Source organism: Dromiciops gliroides, chromosome 3, assembly GCF_019393635.1.
Source record: "Dromiciops gliroides isolate mDroGli1 chromosome 3, mDroGli1.pri, whole genome shotgun sequence".
In the NCBI taxonomy this organism is placed as follows: Eukaryota; Metazoa; Chordata; class Mammalia; order Microbiotheria; family Microbiotheriidae; genus Dromiciops; species Dromiciops gliroides.
In genome coordinates, this window is record NC_057863.1 from 607,777,906 (window position 1) to 607,796,350 (window position 18,445).

The 18,445-nt window shown below is 42.7% G+C and overlaps 1 protein-coding gene across 2 annotated transcripts in view; it reads left to right on the plus strand.

Annotated features, from left to right (window-relative positions):
- Positions 1 to 16,057, plus strand: part of RHCE (Rh blood group CcEe antigens) — a 37,282-nt gene extending 21,225 nt beyond the window's left edge. For both annotated transcript variants that reach the window (XM_043996382.1, XM_043996383.1), the window contains exons 5-10: positions 1,022 to 1,188; positions 1,583 to 1,720; positions 3,616 to 3,749; positions 4,941 to 5,020; positions 10,150 to 10,223; positions 15,771 to 16,057. In XM_043996382.1, coding sequence (XP_043852317.1) covers positions 1,022 to 1,188; positions 1,583 to 1,720; positions 3,616 to 3,749; positions 4,941 to 5,020; positions 10,150 to 10,223; positions 15,771 to 15,797 — 620 coding nt within the window. In that variant the 3' untranslated portion in view covers positions 15,798 to 16,057. The remainder of the gene's footprint in view (positions 1 to 1,021; positions 1,189 to 1,582; positions 1,721 to 3,615; positions 3,750 to 4,940; positions 5,021 to 10,149; positions 10,224 to 15,770) is intronic.
- The last annotated feature ends 2,388 nt before the right edge of the window (positions 16,058 to 18,445 follow it).

Consider the following 18,445-nt stretch of genomic DNA (forward strand, 5'->3'; position numbering starts at 1 on the left):
CAAAAAGAGTCAGCCATACTTCCTTCATCCCCCAAGCCTCCTGTGAAACTGGCAACATCCCATCCACTCGCACGCACATCTCCAAGCTAATTGGCTGGTAGCCTTGATTGACAGTACCCACGAGCAAACATCACTTCCTGATGTCAAAGAAAGCTGCATGGCTTGCTCTCAGACACCTTCTCCTCATGGTGGAGCTTTCCTACAGTAATTCTCCAGAAGGTGGCATCATTCCAATCGTTACAGCTCCAAGCGCCCTCCCAGCTCTGACATCCTGTGTTCTAAGGATCTCCCAGCTTTGACATCCTGTGTCCTAAAGGCCCTCCCAGCTCTGACATCCTGTGTCCTAAGGGTTCTCCCAGCTCTGACATCCTGTGTTCTAAGGACCCTCCCAGCTCTGACCTTCTATGTTCCAAGGTCCCCCCTAGGTCTCATATTGTTTGTTCTAAGGCCCCTCTCAGTCCTGACATTTTATGTTCTAACACACTGATCTCCAAATTTTTTTCTTGATCATAAACTCCTGTCAGTAAAAATGTCTTAGGCATATACTCTCAACATATATATAATTATGCATTCACTTATTAATTACATATATGTACTATATCCCACCCAAAACAAAGATGGAGAGGGGAGGGACTTTCACTCACTGGTCACTGAGCTGGATAGTGGAGTCTACCCTTCAAGAAGTGCCACATTCCAACATGAGGTGACTTAGGGGTTGGAAGGGAGCAGGTAATTTGAGAGTAAAGGGTGCAATTTTCCCAGTGGTCCTGGCTAGTAGCTGCCATGGTGTTTAAGTTCTAGCTCTACTAAGAGTAAGAACTCCTAGGGTGTAAGGGGGTGGTGGAAGGTGGTGGAGGGTCTATTTTCCAAGGCTTCTTAAGGCTTTCCGATATCCTGTGTTCTGTGACCCCTTGCACCTCTAACATTCCATATTTGAATATGTCTAGTAGCCTGGGAACATGAATTGGCCTATTCCTGATAACAAGAGACACCTTCTTCTGTTACCACCTATATCTCCCAGGTACCTTTTTCCTGTGGATCTTCTGGCCAACCTTCAATTCTGCCCTGATAAAACTACCTGGTGAGAAGGAAACTGCTGTATACAACACTTATTATGCCCTTGCTGTCAGCGCAGTGGTCGCCATGTCATTTTCAGCTGCAAGTCACTCAGATGGGAAAATCAGTATGGTAAGAGGAGGGCATGCACAGCCTCATGGGAATACCCTCTCTCCGAGGGGCCTTTTCTCTTTGTCAGGTTGTCAACCAGCTTTCAATTCCCTGTCTCAGTTCTGGATGGTTTGGGCAGCATGAATGAGTTTTCAGTTCCTGACTTGGGCTTGGCGGGTGAGATGCTGGGGTCTCTTAGATAGATGAAGTTTGCCTTTTACCTCTCTCTCTCCTCACCAACTTCTGATGCACTTTAATAAATACGTAAAAGTCTAAACTCTTGCTAAAGCTTCTAATTTAAGGCGACCATTCACTAGATTTTAGATATCATAGCTAGAATTTTAGGCCCCTTTCAGACTGGCTTTTAACCTTGCTTTGGCCTTAGTTTCCTCATATGTAAACCATTTTTCTATAGACCCATGTCCACAGAGCAACACTGGCTGGAGGGGTCGCTGTGGGAGTCACCACCACTCTCATCAAATCACCTTGGATCGCCATGGTGCTGGGCCTTCTTGCAGGCATGATTGCCATTGGAGGAGCCAAGTGCTTGCCGGTAATGGTGTAACAGGTTATATAGGCTTGTGGTTGGATACTTCTGGAAGAAGTATTTTCTTGATGTCTTCAGAATCTTAGAGTTAACAGAGACCCTAGAGTCCAATAGCCTCTTTTGACATATGGGGAAATCGAGGTATAGGGAGGTTAATTACCTCATTGAAGATCACATAGGTAAGTACGTTAGTATAGATTGTGAAAAGGCCAAGAATGCCAGGATAAAAACATTGGATTTTCATTTTGGGGAGTGCTTTCAAGTTTAGAAAAATATTTAATTTTTATTGATACCTACATTTCTCTACCTGGAAAGACCTACATGAACTGAAGCAGAGTGAAATGTACTGTATACAAAATAACAGCAACAATGTAAGATGATCTGCTGGGAAGCACGTGGTTATTTTCAGCAAGGCAATGATCCAATATAACTCTGAAGGACTTATGAAAATTGCAATCCATCAACAGAGAAAGAACTGATGGTATCTGAAAACAGATTGAAACACATTTTTTTTTGACAATTCCTTAATCTGAAGTTTTGTTTTTATCTGTTTTCTCTCATAACCTAGCTAATGTGGGGATGTTTTCCGTGACTACTCATGTATAACTTATATTGAATTGCTTGAGTTCTTCAGGGTGGGGTATGGGAAGGGAGGGAGGAAGAGAAGTTGGAACACAAAGTTGTTTTTTGTTTGGTTGGTTTTTGTTTTTTGCGGGGCAATGAGGGTTAAATGACTTGTCCAGGATCACACAGCTAGTACATGTCAAGTGTCTGAGGTCACATTTGAACTCAGGTCCTCCTGAATCCAGGGCTGGTGCTTTATCCACTGCACCACCTAGCTGCCCCTGGAACACAAAGTTTTAAAAAAATTGATGTCAAAATTTGTTTTTACATGTATTTTGGAAAATTCTAAACAGGTACCTACATTTCTCAGTGTACTCCATTCCCCTTCCCTTCCCAGAGAGCCATCCTTTAGGACAAAGAATAAAAAAGGTGGAAACAGCAATTCAGTGATGCCTACCAAAAAATGGAAAAAGTCTGACAGGAGAAACACCCATGGTCCCCTCCCTCTGCAAATAGTGTGGGGGAGCTGCCTTCCCATAACTCTTTCCTAGGACTGAGCTTGGTCATCATACTTAAAAAACCCCCCACCACAAATAAATAAGTAAATAAATGAATGAATACATACATACATAAATGAATGAGTGAATAAGTAAATGAATGAATAATAAATAAATGAACAAATAAATAGATGAATAAATGGTTAAATAGATAAATGAATGAAAAACAAAAAAATAAATGAATGAATGGCTAAATAAATAAATGGATAAATGAATGAATGAATAAATAAATAAGAAATATATATATATATTTGTACTTATTTTGTTAACTATTTCCCAATTACATGTAAAATTTTTTAACATCCATTTTTTAAAAAATTTGAGCTTCAAATTCTCTCCCTCCTGTACCTTCCCCATGCCCTGAGAAGGCAAGAGGTATGATATTGATTATCTATCATCGTAATTTTAAAGCACTGAAATCACCATGTCTTCCCTCTTCTCTCCATGTCTGTTGTAGTCATTGCTTATAATCATTTTCCAAGTTCTGTTCCACTTTGCTTTGCTTCAAGAGTCTGCCTCTTTAATAAAGTAGTCACTAGGGAGCCCTTGAAGGTGTTTGTTCAGTGCAATTCGTGACATGATCATACCTGTGCACTCGGAAAATCTATCTATCTGACTGTGTGCCTGGAACAGACTGGGGGGAAGAGAAGGCTAAATTTAAGCAGGGAATCTTACTTTGAATCCAAGAGAATCTGTTAGCCTAAGGAGATGTGAACCATGCAGGGCAGGGCTTTCCCTCTTCCCCAGGAATCTGGTCTTCATTGTTTTTTCTCTTCCTAGGGATGTTTAAACCAGATCATTGGGCTTCATGACACTTGTGAAGTTCATTCAACCTTTGGATTGCCAGGGCTACTGGGAGGACTAACTTACATTCTGTTGATGATTCAGCAAGCTAGCTGGACCACCCCGTCCATGTAGGTACTTTGGATCTTCCTTATAGATGTGCTCCACTCAGGAATAAAGCACAGTTAGACCGGAGAATGAGAACTGCCCTAAGAGCTTGAAAATCCACAGGAAAGTAGAATCTTAGATTTGAGAATTGGAAGGGCGTTTACCCATCTGAGGCAGCCAGAGCACAAAACCTGGAATTGGGAAAACCTGGGTTCAAATCCAGTCCTAGACACTTGCTAGCTGTGTGACCTTGGGCAAATCACTTCTCCTCTCCTCTGTAAAATGAGGGGGTTGGACTAGTGATTGTGTAACAATTAAGGTTCATTCTAACAATGATAATAACATTATGACACAATGATGTTATAATAACAACATGATAAGGTTCTTTAACAATGATACTAACAGCTCACATATCCAAAGCATTTTAAGGATTGTAAAGTGACTTCTTCATAACAACTTCTGAGCAGGTGAGGCAAGAGTTTTAAAGAGGAAACTGAAGCTGTGAGGATTACATAACTAGTAGGAGTCAGAGGCAAGATTCAAAGCCAGGGTTCCTAAGTCCAAGGAAAGCTTGGAGATCTGGCTTTGAATCTTGCCCCAGGCTCAACAGGAGAACAAAATCAGAAACTCTGGCAATCACCCTGATAGGAATTTCCCCTCCTTCCCCCCTCCCCAAGTCCTTTTCTTTCTTTCTTTCTTTCTTTCTTTCTTTCTTTCTTTCTTTCTTTCTTTCTTTCTTTCTTTCTTTCTTTCTTTCTTCCTTCCTTCCTTCCTTCCTTCCTTCCTTCCTTCCTTCCTTCCTTCCTTCCTTCCTTCCTTCCTTCCTTTCTTTCTTTCTTTCTTTCTTTCTTTCTTTCTTTCTTTCTTTCTTTCTTTCGGTGAGGCAATTGGGGTTAAGTGACTTGCCCAGGGTCACACAGCTAGTAAGTATTAAGTGTCTGAGGCTGGATTTGAATTCAGGTCCTCCTGAATCCAGGGCCGGTGCTCTATCCACTGCGCCATCTAGCTGCCCCTCCAAGTCCTGATTACTCTAGGCTTCTGGGATGGAAAATGTCAACATGCCAGCTCCCTCCTTACCCCACACCTGGCCCCTAATCCTAAGGGGTCATCTATATATCATCAACAACAATCCAGACAGTGTTTCGCTTGTCACTGAAGGAAATGTGAAGCTGCTTGAAACCCGAGTGTGAATGCATCTGTTTTGTTCCCCTCAGGGTTAGCTTTCAGATCCTGATTTCAGCCGGCTGTCTCAGTCTGTCCATGGCTATGGGTTTGGCAGGAGGTCTCCTGACAGGTCAGTATGACCCTCTCTGGTTTTTTTCTTCTATTTTCAAAAAGATCAAATTTATTTTGCTCTATCTGTGTGTATAGTATATTACTATTGTTTCTTTATAACATTATTATATTTTATTATTATATTACATATTACAGGGGGGGGTGTGTCCCAAAAATCTTGGAGCAGTTGTAAGCTTAATCTGTAATGCACTAAGACTTTTGGGTACACCTCAGGAGCGAAGTACTCCAAGCATCCGTTTGATATCAGAATCAAAGAAGGAAAACTTGTCTCACCAATTAGGCTCTCTTAGGAACTGCTCTCAGCTCCTGGCCATCTGTTAGGCGAGTCAGCCATTGGTCACATAAGCCAAACGCCCTACAGAACATGGCAAATATCTTTCTCTGAGTCATCTCAGGAGGTTTAGAGGTACCATCTGGGAATCTGAGCCACTGAGTGCGTCTGTCCTAGAGGGGCCTGCTGCTCAATGCCTTCATAGGCTTGTCAGCTTCCTCCTTCTTTGTCTTCTCCCAGAGTCATGGGGTTGGTCAGACCAAACGACTGGGCGCCTACTAAGTGCACACTGCCAGATAAAACCCTGGGAAGTAGGAAAGATGAGAATCCTGATAGGTGGAAAGAGAGCTTTGCTATTGCTGCCTTTTGAAAAGTCCCTTGGTCAGATACATCTTCTGCAACCTCTCTTATCCCATTTAAAGTTCCGGAGTTCCACCCCTGCCATCTTGTCAGCAGCTTCTAGCTTTGGACAGTACAGGGGACACAAGTACTGGCTTCCTAGCAGAAGGCCACTTTGGAAGTACTAGAGAGGAAGGCTTTGGGGGCAGAAAATTATTAAGAATTAAAAATAAAAAAGTCCTTTTACTGGCCTATGATTCCATCCGGGTGGACCTTGCTTCCACCTTAGAAAATCCCACCTATTTTATGACTCAGGAGACACCTTCATGAGTTACTGTGGCCAAAAAATGGTTCTCTGGGTATGAACTTCTCGGAACTTAGTTAGGCTGCCCATTAGAAAATAGGCACACTGTATCTTTCCAGACCCATGCTGAGAACCTCCCCAGCTTGGCAGGATCTCTGGAGCCTTGCACTCAGTTGGTAAAGCCATTGAGAATCCTTTGAGAAAGAGGATTTAAATTTATACTTCCAACATGAAGAGACATAAACAGAGAACCTCAATGTTAATAACAATAACAATAGCAATTGTAATAATGATAATAACAGCAGCTGGCATCAGCATAGGGCTTCAGTGAAGAGATAATAATGTTAACAATAATAACAGTTGACATAAGCATATAACTTTGGTGGAGGGAGGATAATAATAATAACAACAACAACAATATTAACAGCAGACACGGACATTCACTACAGGAGAACAGTATGTATTATCTTTGAGAAATTCCTTTAATGTCCCCAAGCTTCCCATGAAAGAAAGAGGCCTTCTTTTTAATGCCAACATTCTGGTGGTGTTGATTTATGGAACATGGAATACAATAGTCTTTGAAGGAGTGACAATGAATATCACACACAGAGGGCCGAGGAAGAGCCCATGGTTGGGGTGAGCAGGCCGCAAAGAAAAACCAATGGGGAACTTCCAAAGAATAGGAGTCAAAAGTGTCACCAAAGAATTATATGATAGGAAGAAGAGATGAACTGGTCAGGATGAATGGTGGGCAGCCAGAGTGCTCCTTTGGTCCCTTTGTTGTGTCTGGAGAAAATAAGGAGGACTTCCAGTGTGGTGGGTGAATGTCTTCTGGTGAATTTACAGGAGGGCATGGACAAGAGTTACCCAGGATGGGCAGGCCTGGATAGGTTGTGATCTGCATTACTGGGGGGAACTTCTACAGTGATGAGATCACAACGCTTTGCTTACTTATTTGATAATGCAGGAATTATCCCACTTTAAAGGGGGAAGAAAATGGCACCCAGAGAAGAAAGGAAACAAACAATTCATTAAGCACCTACTATGTGTCAGGCACTGTGCTTTACAAATATTATTTCATTTGACCCTGGAAGGTAGGTGCTTACTTATTATCACCATTGTATAGTCGAGGAAACAGGCAAACAGAGGTTAGTTGACTTGCCCAGAGTCACACAGCTATTAAGTGTCTGAGACTGGATTTGAACTTGATTCTTCCTGAATCCAGGCCTGTTGTTCTATCCATGGTGCACCTAACTGCCTCCAGCAATTAGAAGTTAAGTGGACTTAGAGTTAGAGGACTTGATTTCTAGTTTTGGTTCTGTTACTTGCTACCAGTGCTTAGCATAGAGCCTGTCACTTAGAAGATACTTAATAAATGCTTGTCTACTAGACTTGTTGACCTGTGTGACCTTAAGCAAGTCACTGGACATTTTGAAGCTTCAGTTTCTTCATTTGAAGGGAGGGGATTGGATTTTTGAGATTTCATTAAATTCAGCAAACATTTATTAAGTGCTCACTGAGTACCAGACAACCCTCTAAGATTATAGATTACAATCCAGAGGAGTTCCTTATACCAACTGTCTATACCACAGGCATGGTCCAAAAAAAAAGTTTGGGGGGTGGGGTGAGATGGGTGGGGATTCAAAGATAACAATGAAATAATTTACCTTCAAGGAGTTTATATTCCCAGCATGTAAAAAGTGGAGGGAGAGAGAGATAAGAGATGGATACAGAGACAGACAAAGAGACAGAGAAACACAGAGAAAGACAGAGACAGACACAGAGGCAGACAAAGAGACACAGAGACACAGTGTGAGACAGAGACACAGAGACAGAAAGACAAAGACAGACAGACTTAATAAGTGGGGAAGATTTCAGAAGGTGGGAGGTAGGAGATCTCTTCCAGATCTAAATCCTAGAATCTGGCAAAAAGCCGAAGGCAGGTCACAGTCAGAAAACTTGAGAACTGGGACTGAGAACTCAGGGAGGACACCAAGATAATGAATATTCATAAGATGAATATTCATTGTCCCTGAGACACCTGGGAAAGGTTAAAACTCTATTTGATAGCCTCTCTTTAACTAGGTAGTTACTTGAGACAAAAGATTTCCAGCCCTAAATAATTGAGACCACTTTGGGGGAACAGGGAAGGAGACAGTACTTAAGGACTAAGCTTTAGTTGCCTAGATTGTGAGTCTTGTCTGAAGTTTACCCCCAGTGCTTGGCATAGTGCTGTGTATGATGCAGGTGCTTAATAAATGCTTGCATATGCCAAATCCACTTATGACAGAACAGAAACTATGATATGTTGTGCCACTTGTGGGATGCTTGCTAATGTGTTCAAGGTATCTGCCCCTTAGCCAGGTCTAGAGTAGCCCAGTAGGCCAAGGACACATCTGCCATGGTGAATCCAATCAATTCACACAATGGAGCCAATTCATGTGAGAATGGTCATTGAATTTCGGGGAAAATCAACAGGTTTTGGAAACCTGGGAAATGAAATAGGGCCAACCAACCTGAGAGCCTAGGAAGGGCAGGACAGGAAGCAAGTTCTTTAGAAACCTGTCTCTCCTCATATAAGGTTTAAATGGAATCTGTAACTCAGGCTACTGAAAACAAGGAGGCTAAAGGTTGCTCTAAGGCTTGGTATGACATAGTTAATATGGAAGCAACTAGGGGGGTGCAATGTTTAGAGCACTGGGCCAGGAATTGTAAAGGCCCCAAATCTGACTTCAGATTCTTATTAGCTATGGTGTGATCCCGGGCAAATCAGTTCAGCTCGGTCTGTCTCAGTTTCCACATGTGTAAAATAATAGATAGCATCTACCTCCTGGATTATTGTGAAGATCAAATGAGAAAACATTTGTAAAGGGCTCAGTATAGTGCCTGATACATGGTAGGCACTTCATAAATGCTTGCTTCCTTCCTCCATTCAAGAATTTTTAGAGCAAACCATGATCATGAATTCACTGGGGGTTCATGAACCACTAAATGAACCACTGAACTAGATGACCTCCAAGGTAACCTTCCAGCTCAAGATCTATGATCAAGTCAAGCCCCAAGCATTTATTAAGCACCTACTGTGTACCAAGCACTGGGGATATGATTGTAAAAACCAGTTCCTGCTCTCAAGGAACTTACAGTCTAATGGGGAAAACTACATGCAAATAGCTATGTGCGAATGAGATGGGACCTGAAAATTTGGAGCTAATCAACAGCGATGAGGCACTAAGATTAAGAGGGATTGGGGAAGGCTTCTTGTAGATGGTGGGCTTTGAGCTGAGTCTTGAAGGAAATCCAAAGCCTATGCTCTTATGACCTCAAAAGATCCCTTCTAGCTTTTTTTTTTTTTAGTGAGGCAGTTGGAGTTAAGTGACTTGCCCAGGGTCACACAGCTAGTAAGTGTTAAGTGTCTGAGGCTGGATTTGAACTCAGGTACTCCTGACTCCAGGCTGGTGCTTTATCCACTGCGCCACCTAGCTGCGCCCCCCCTTCTAGCTTTAAATCCTGTGCTTGTACGGCCTGATGAACAATGGAAAGACATATAGCAGATAGAAGTAGGAGGTAGTATTTCACCCATGGTACCTTATCTTAGAGAAGTAGCATAAATGATATCAGGGATAATATATATGTCTGCGAATGCAGATGGCCCACCAGAAGAAGACCAAGAAAAGGGCCTGGTCCCTCAGTGGTGCCCTGAGGAGTCTAAAGATCAGAGGAAAGCCTCCGGGGTGGCAGGTGGGGGTGGTCTCCACAGAGCATCTACAGACAACCACCTTGCAGGAGCTAGAACGAGGGCCTGGGGGAAGGTTTGGGCATCTCTGTACCAATCAGCTTCCCAGATTCAGTCAAGAAGCCACGGATAAAGTGGCTTCATTTAAATTTGTCTTGTCTTTTAAATGGGTCAACTTGTAAATGGTCCATCCTCTAAAAAGAACTTTTTGTATCTTGTCCTTGGAAGGGTGTCAGATACTCGGTTTCCAAAGTCCTTTGGGTGTAATTCAAATCCTCTTAGACAACTGCCTTTGCCAGTTCCTTTGAGAAGCAATTAGCCCCAACCAAGGAAAGTCAGGGTTTTATCCTGGGACACCTGGCAGTAGTGAATGAAGCTCCCCACCGAGGCGCCACCTAGGGGAATTCAATACTCTGACTGATCTAGATAGGAAACTACACAGAAACAATGGTTAACCCTTCGGTATGTATTCTTAAACAGGTTTGATTTTAAGTCTCAACCTATGGAAGGCACCGCCTGCAGTTAAATACTTTGATGATCAGGCCTTCTGGGAGGTAAGTCCTTCAAAGTTGCAAACAGGTGAGACTCTCCATCTCCCATCTTTGGGACCCCCCCTCACTTTTTTTTTGGAGGCAATTGGGGTTAGAGGACTCACCCAGGGTCATATAGCTTAAGGTGCAATGAGGGTTAAGTGCCCAGGGTCACACAGCTAGCTATGTGCGAATGAGATGGGACACAAAGTGTCTGAGGCCAGATTTGAACTCAGCTCTTCCTGACTCTAGGGCCTGTACTCTATCCACTGCACCATCTAGCTACCCCATCCTAGTCAATTTCAGTGGGTCATTTGTGTTGTCTCTGGGTCATCTTTCTATGTTCTAAGGTCCTAACTTTCTATTTCCTGTTTCCTCCCAGCTCTGACATGCTAAGGTCTATTTCACTTTTAGCATTCTATTTACTTAGGGTCCTTCCAGCTCCACCATTCTATGTCTTCTAGCTTTAACTTCATTTTTTTTTTTTTTTGGTTCTCTGTTCTAGGTCCTTTCCGGCTCTAACATTCTTATAACATTCTTTGTTCCAAGGTTCCCCACTAGCTTTAACATTTTATGAGCCATAATCTAAGTAGATCTCCTCTTTGAGATCTCTTGGTTGTTGTTCAGTTGTTTCAGTCGTATCCGATGCTTCATGACCCCATTTGGGGTTTTCTTGGTTTGCTATTTCCTTCTCCAGCTCATTTTACAGATGAGGAAACTGAGGCAAACAGGGTCACACAGCTAGTAAGTCTCTGATGTTGAATTTGAACTCAGGTCTTCCTGACTCCAGGCCTGGTGTTCTATCCACTGAATCACCTCGCTGCCTTTGGGTTCTCTAGATTTATCCATCTTTATGAAGCTCACAAGAACAAATAAAAAGGTGGAAGGAGAAAGGGTTAAAATCTATAAAGATCCCATGGCCGCCCTAGTGGATAAATAGTTGTTGATTTGCAAGTGAAATTCGTGTCTCTCTCCTTTGTGTCAATCAACAAGCTTTTCCCTGATCCCCCTTAACTCCCTGTTATCTCTCATTTATCTTGGATGTATCTTCTTGGTACATAGCTGTTTGCACTTTTGCTTACACATTCTATCTCTGTTCCACCTCAGCTTTCCCATCCTCCCCCCATGAAAGCCTCCTGAGGGCAGGGCCTGGTTTGTTTTTTTCCTTCGTGCCCCCAGCATCTAGCATATATGTTCAGCATACAGTAGGAGTCTAATTAATGTTGGGTTACATTGGATAGGCAATTGTGTGGAGGATGGATTGAGGGGTAAGGATGGGGCATTGGAAGCCGAAGCACTGATAAGGAGACTATTAGAATACCAGCATACCTCGGAGCTACTGGGTATTCAGTTCCAGATCACCACCATAAAACAAATATTGCAATAAAGCAAGTCACACACATTTTTTCCCAGTGCATATAAAAATTATGTTTACATTATACATTATGCTATAGTCTATTAAGTGTGCTATAATATCATGTCTAAAAAACAATGTACATAACAAGTAAAATACTCTATTGCTAAAAAATGCTAAGCATCAGCTGAGCCTTCAGCAAGTCATAGTCTCTTTTGCTGCTGGAGGGTCTTGCCTCAATGTTGATGGCTGCAGACTGATCAGGGTAGGGGTTGCTGAAGGCTGGGGTGGTGGTGGCAATTTCTTAAAATAAGACAAAGATGAAATTTGCTGCATCAATTGACTCTTTCACTTGAACACTAAGGGGCCATTGTACGGTTATTAATTGGCCTAATTTCAGTATTGTTGTGTCTCAGGGACTAGGGAAGCCCAAGGAGAGGGGAAAGGACTGGGAAGAGCAGTCAGAACACATACAACATTTGCTGATTAAGTTCGCTGTCTTATATGAGTGCAGTTGGTGGCACCCCAGACCGATTCTAACAGTAAAATCAAAGATCACCAATCCCAGATCGCCAGAACAGATAGAGTAACAGTGAAAAAGTCTGAAATATTGTGAGAATCATCAAAACGTGACATAGAGACACAATGTGAGCTGTTGGGAAAATGGCCCCGACAGACTTACTCAACGTGGCAGGGTTGCCACAAACCATCGATCTGTAAAAATGCAATATCTGAGAAGCACAATAAAATGAGGTATACCTGTCACCCAGATAAGAGGGAAAGAGGGCCTGAATCACGAGCAAGGATGGGAGAGATGGTAACATATGACACAACCTTGTTTGGAAGTTGGTCTTTTTTAATTCCTTTCCTTCTCAAACAGAACCAGGCAGCCAGCTGCAATCTGAAATGTGTACATGTTAGGGAGCAGTTCCTACCAGGCTGCACAGCTGAGAGCTCCCCAAAGACAATGAGAAACCTTCCAAATAAGAGGCCCGAGAAGTCAGCTCCCTGTAGGAATTCACCTAGCCCTGTGTTGGTTGCCCAGCATAGTGGATCTCTGATAGGTGACTAGGCTCCCAATTCTATATAGCTCTGTGAGCTATTATTATTACAAATGTCATCTCATTTGATCCTTACACTAACCCTGGTGGTTGCTATTATTATCCCCATTTAGCAGTTGAGGAAACTGAGACAAACAGAGGTTAAGTGACTTGCCCAGGGTCTCCCAGTTAGTAAGGGTCTGAGGCCAGATTTGTAAAGCACTCTGTAAAGCACTTAGCATGGCGCAAGGTACATGGTATGTGCTTGATGTTTATTCCCTTTTCTTCTCTCCCTCCTATTTCTTTTCTTTTCTTTTCTTTCTTTTTCTTTTTCTTTTTTTTTTGGCGGGGCAATTGGGGTTAAGTGACTTGCCCAGGGTCACACAGCTAGTAATTGTTAAGCGTATGAGGCTGGATTTGAACTCAGGTCCTCCTGAATCCAGGGCCGGTGCTCTATCTACTGTGCCACCTAGCTGCCCCCCTCCCTCCTATTTCAATAGCCCGCTGGTTTGTTTCTCTGCCTCAAGTCTCTCCCTACTCTACTCCATCCTAAAGCACAGCTCACCATGGCACTTCAACAAACTCTAGTGGCTCCCCTTTACCGCCAGGATCAAACACCAAATCCTCTTTAGTATTCAGGGCCCTTCCCAAGCTGGCCCCTTCCTTTATGGTCTTCCTATGCTTTCCTCCCCCCTCCTGCCTCTCCACTCACTCCACTCTGCTACCTTATGCTTCTTTGCGGGTCCCCAAACAAGACTTTACTCTCCTGCTTGCGTGCCTTTGCACTGAGGGTCCCCAGTGCCTGGGATTCTCTCTCCCCTCTACTTCTTTAGTTTCTTTCCTTCAAGTCTCAACCAACATCCTATCTTCTGCAAAAACCTTTCCCAGTTCCCCTCTTCTCCCATTTATCCAGTATACATCTTGTATGTTTGCATGTGGTCTTCTCCTTGAGGGCAGGGACTGTCTTCCACCTGTCTTTGTAGTCTCTACACTTAGCACAGTGTCTGGCACATAGTAGGTACTTGATAAATGCTTGCCGACTTGACTAAATACAGGCAGGGGAGCACAGACAGAAGGTTAGAATCAGAAGGGCCCTTAGAGATAATCTATTCCAACTGTTTTTGTGGGTTTTTTTTGGGGGGGGGCAATGAGGGTTAAGTGACTTGCCCAAGGTCACACGGCTAGTAAGTGTCAAGTGTCTGAGGCCGAATTTGAACTCAGGAACTCCTGAATCTAGGGCCAGTGCTTTATCTACTGCACCACCTAGCTGCCCCTATTCCAACTCTTTTTATAGATGACAAAGGTGAGGCCTAGAGGGTTAACCTCCCTAAAGTTATACAGCATGGCTGAGAATTCCAAAGCTAATGGTCTTTTCCTATTCCATCATGTTAATTTTTTCCCCCACCTACTTTCCTTGGTGGGAGAGAACAGGACAGGACAGGACGGGACTAGAACATCCCATCTTAAAATTCTTTAAAAGAATTATAACATTCTGCAGCTTCTGAATATGCATTTGCAGTCTATTTGGAAACAATGTTCTTGCTAAGGAATATAAATAACTGCTCCTACTTTGGTATGAAAACAGAATGCGTCCAAGCTCTACTTGCTCTTCCGTTAATTGCCAGCTCTCACAACATGGCTTCAGGGAAAAGCGTGAATGCTAGGAGGACAGAACGAGGCCATTACCCAGGAAATGGAAAGTGGCACCACCTCAAAGCCATCTGAGTAAAGCAGTGTGATTCCAGGCAAAGTGTATTGTGCTGTAAGGAGAGGGGGCAAGAGACCTGGCCCTCCCATTGTCACGGGGAAGAGATGGGGGTCCTTAGGTATTCCCCATTAAAGAGTTACACTCTCACAGTCCAATTATAATTAAAATGTTTTTTTATTTGGAGCTAGGGTAGGTTACAGAGGGAAGTCAAAGACTTTGCCTCAAGGGGAGGAGAGCTTAGAAACATTCTCCCAAAACAGAAGGAAGGCAAAAGCTTTTATAGAGAGAGGATAGATGGGGTGACCGCCTGAAAGTGGAAAATTCCTTTTGGGGGTGGGTGGGGTGAGGAAAGCTTGGATGTTTGTCATATTCCTGAGAGTCGAAGGGGATTTTTATTTGAAATGATGGTCCTGACCTTTGGGGTTATCTCTGTCTCCTAGCTCAGGTCAGGTAGTAGCCACGCCTAATTGACTTTCCTGTTATAGAATTTTATCTCTCCTTGCTTCCTAGGTGTGTCTGTCCTAATATCTAGTTCCTCAATCTAAACTTTAATAGTCCCTTGATTCCTGGATGTGTCTGTCCTGTTATCTCATAATCTTTGGTTTTGCTTCTCACAGGACAAATTTCTGATTTATCCTAAGCCCCATGTCACCATGAACTGGCTACATATACAGACTTTTGGCCAAGTCACTTTCCCTGTGGGCCTCACATTCTTCATCTGCAAAATGAAGAGTGAAAATAATTCTGTAAAACGAGATCAGTCTACATCAGGGGTTTTTAACCTGAGAACCATAAACTTGTTTTTTTAAAATTTTCTTTTTGATAAACTGTATTTTTAAATAGTTGGTTTTCTTTGTAATCCTATGTATTTGCTTTTACACATTCAAAACATGACTCTTGAGAAGGGTTGCGTAGGATTTACTGGATACTGCCCGAGGGGGTCCCCTAGGCTAGATAATGGCTGAGGTTCCACTCTTTTTTTTAATTTTTAAATTTATTTTAGTGAGGCAGTTGGGGTTAAGTGACTTGCCCAGGGTCACACAGCTAGTAAGTGTTAAGTGTCTGAGGCCGGATTTGAACTCAGGTACTCCTGACTCCAGGGCCGGTGCTCTATCCAGTGCGCCATCTAGCTGCCCTGAGGTTCCACTCTTAACACTCCTTCTAGGCCCTACATTCAATGTTGTAAAGGCTCTGCTGGCTTTGACAGCCCTGGCTATGATGCATAACACTGGTGCTGCCTCTGAAGACTGCCCCCCCCCACCCCATTCCAGACTGACTGGAAGCCAGTTGCAGTTCTGGGGGCACACTGGAGGGAGCCGGTCATCATCTAATTATACCAAGCAGAGACAGTGGGCATCTGGCCAGAAAAGAAGGTCAAGGAACTTCATTTAGGTCACTGTATATCCAAATAGATCCATCACATACACGAGAAGGGAAATGTTGACTAACTTTTTCTCTTTCCTTTACAGTTTCCCCATTTGGCTGCTGGATTTTAAGCCAACAGACTCAAGAAATGGAAGGCTAGTTAGGAGCCAAAGAAGACCACCATTATTTCCTCCTCCTTTCATTTATCTTGACCTTTCAATGATCTGACTGTGTGATCCTAGGTCAGTCTTTCTGGTCCTCAAATTTCCTTTTCTATAAAATGAGGGAGTTAAGACTGGATCATCTCTGAGGTCCCTTTTACCTCTTCAATTCTATTCTCCTCTTAATAGTTATATTCTCATTCTACCAAACATATGAAGAAAAACGACTGGGCACATTTTTGATATTAATAAAACCTAAAAACTCTTGTTTGCTTAAGCAACAATAATTTATGAAAAAGCTGGTTGGCTTTATTCAAGATGTATTCTTCCACAGAATGACAAATGCCACATTATAGCATTTGAAGTATTTGATAAATGCAACTATTTACTAGTGCGATAGTGCTCTAGGGCCTCAAAAAAGGATTCTACAGGCTTTCATCAGAGCAGTGAAAAACAGGGGATTAGTCAAAAATCCTTTATATTTAGTTCTTGAATATATTATTGTTCCTGGTTTTACCTAATTAGGTATAATTTAGGCTGTTCAAACTGATTTATGTTCCAAGAGCTTATCTTGGCCAAGAGGAGATTGGGGGGGTGGGGGGGAAGGGTAGTGGGAAGATAGAAGATGGCTAGGGAAATTAATAGGTGGGAGGATAAATTAGGTCAGGATTAAAAATTCACCAATGAAAAAATAGACATGTGGATCACAAAAAACCACTTTAATAGGGAAGTCCTTTGCTTTTGGCCTTGAGAACAAAGTGCTCTATAAGGAGGCAGGAATTCTGGATTCTAGTCCCGACCTTGCCGCCTGCTCACTGTAGAACCATGGACAAGTCACTGTTGCTCCCTGGGTCTTTAAAATGGGGGATGGATTGCACTAGGTGATCTCTGAGGCCACCTCCAATGCTAAAATTCTATGTCTGAAAGTCCCTTTCAGTACTTAGATCCCTTTCACTAGGATGTAATATGTTCTGGAGGTGCTTCTAAGCTGTAACATTCTAGATTTTAAAGAGCAGTTCTCAGGAGTATCAGACTGTGAAACCCAGACAGAGTTAAAATGGATAATTATAGCTAACATGGGATTCTGTCTTTATAAAAGCAAATAAAATCACACAATCCAATTCCTTTGATGAATGAGAGTCAAGTTTCACCCGAATTAGAACTCCAATCCTTATTTTTTTTCTTTTTCTGCTAGGATTCATTTGGAATCATAGTGACCTTTGCCACTTATTGTTCTCATGGAATCCTTAGGTTCACTTCCTAAAATGGCCACAAGACTGAAGTGGCAAAGCTGGAGAGTGAACAGCCAAGCCAGGGGATGGGAAGAGGGGCAGCTGAAGGAGGTGGCTTGAGTGAGTCTGGGAATTCTGAGCTGGAGGTCACTAGTCCAGCACTGATATGGTGAGTGGCAAGAAGCCTGCCTAGGTGTTTATGGAGGGGCAAACCAGGCTTCGTTGGAAAACCAGTGCAGGTTAAAGCTTCTGTGCCCATCATCGGGAATGGGATCAGGCCCACAAGTTGCTGCTGTTCTGCCTGGATGAGATGCAGAGAACCAACCGGGCTTGATAAGATATATGACAGGTGGATATTTTAAAATAAAATCCCTTTGAATCAATCAATCAACAATTTGAAAATCAGTGTGGTATTTCAGAAAAGGGGATGTTCTTGGAGTCAGAAGCCCAGTTTGGGTTCGAGTCCTAGCTTGGACACTAGCAGCTCCACCTAGGCACATCTTATTTTTGTTTTGTTTTTTTTGTGGGTGGGGAGGTTTTTTTTCATAAAAGTATTTTACTATCTTCCAGTTACATGTAGAGACAGCCCCCAACATCCATTTTCACAAGATCTTCAGCTTCAAATCTTTCTCCCTCCCTCCCCATCCCAAGACAGCAAGCAATCCGATACAAGCTATGTATGCACAATCACATCAAACATACCTCTGTACTAATCATGCTGTGCAAGAAGAATAAGAGCAAAAAAGAAAAACAAAACAAAACAAAATAGTACGGTTCAATCTGCATCCAGATGCCACAGTTCTTTTTTTTCTGGATGTGGAGAGCATTTTCCATCATGAGTCCTTTGGAACTATCCTGGACCATTGTATGGCTGAGAAGAGTCAAGTCTATCACAGCTGCTCAACACACAATGTTGTTTATGCTGCTAGGCACATCTTTGGACCATAGTTTCCTCTAATGAAAGATAAGGGGTGAGTGTGTGTGTATATGTGGGGTGGGAAGGTGACAGCATAGCACAAAGAGCAAAGACTGTCAGGGCCTGGATTCAAATTCTGCTTCTGATTTTTACTCCCTAAGTGGCCTCTGGCAAATCACTTAAATCCTCTCTGAGCTTCAATTCCTTCATCTAAAAATGGAGGCGGGGGATAGAAGAGATGGACCCTGCCAGCTCTTCCAGCTCTTGAACACTGTGGGGGGGCCCTTCCCACTCTTGCAGCCTATGCTCTAGGGTATGTTCCCCTTCTAATATTTTACACAATAAGGTCTGGTTCAACTCTCCAATTTCTGTAGGGAATTGAATAAATGAAAGACAAACTACAGTGAGAAAGAGTTCTGACCACCAGATAGCTTTATAAAACAAGGAAATGTTTATATGTATATATTTAG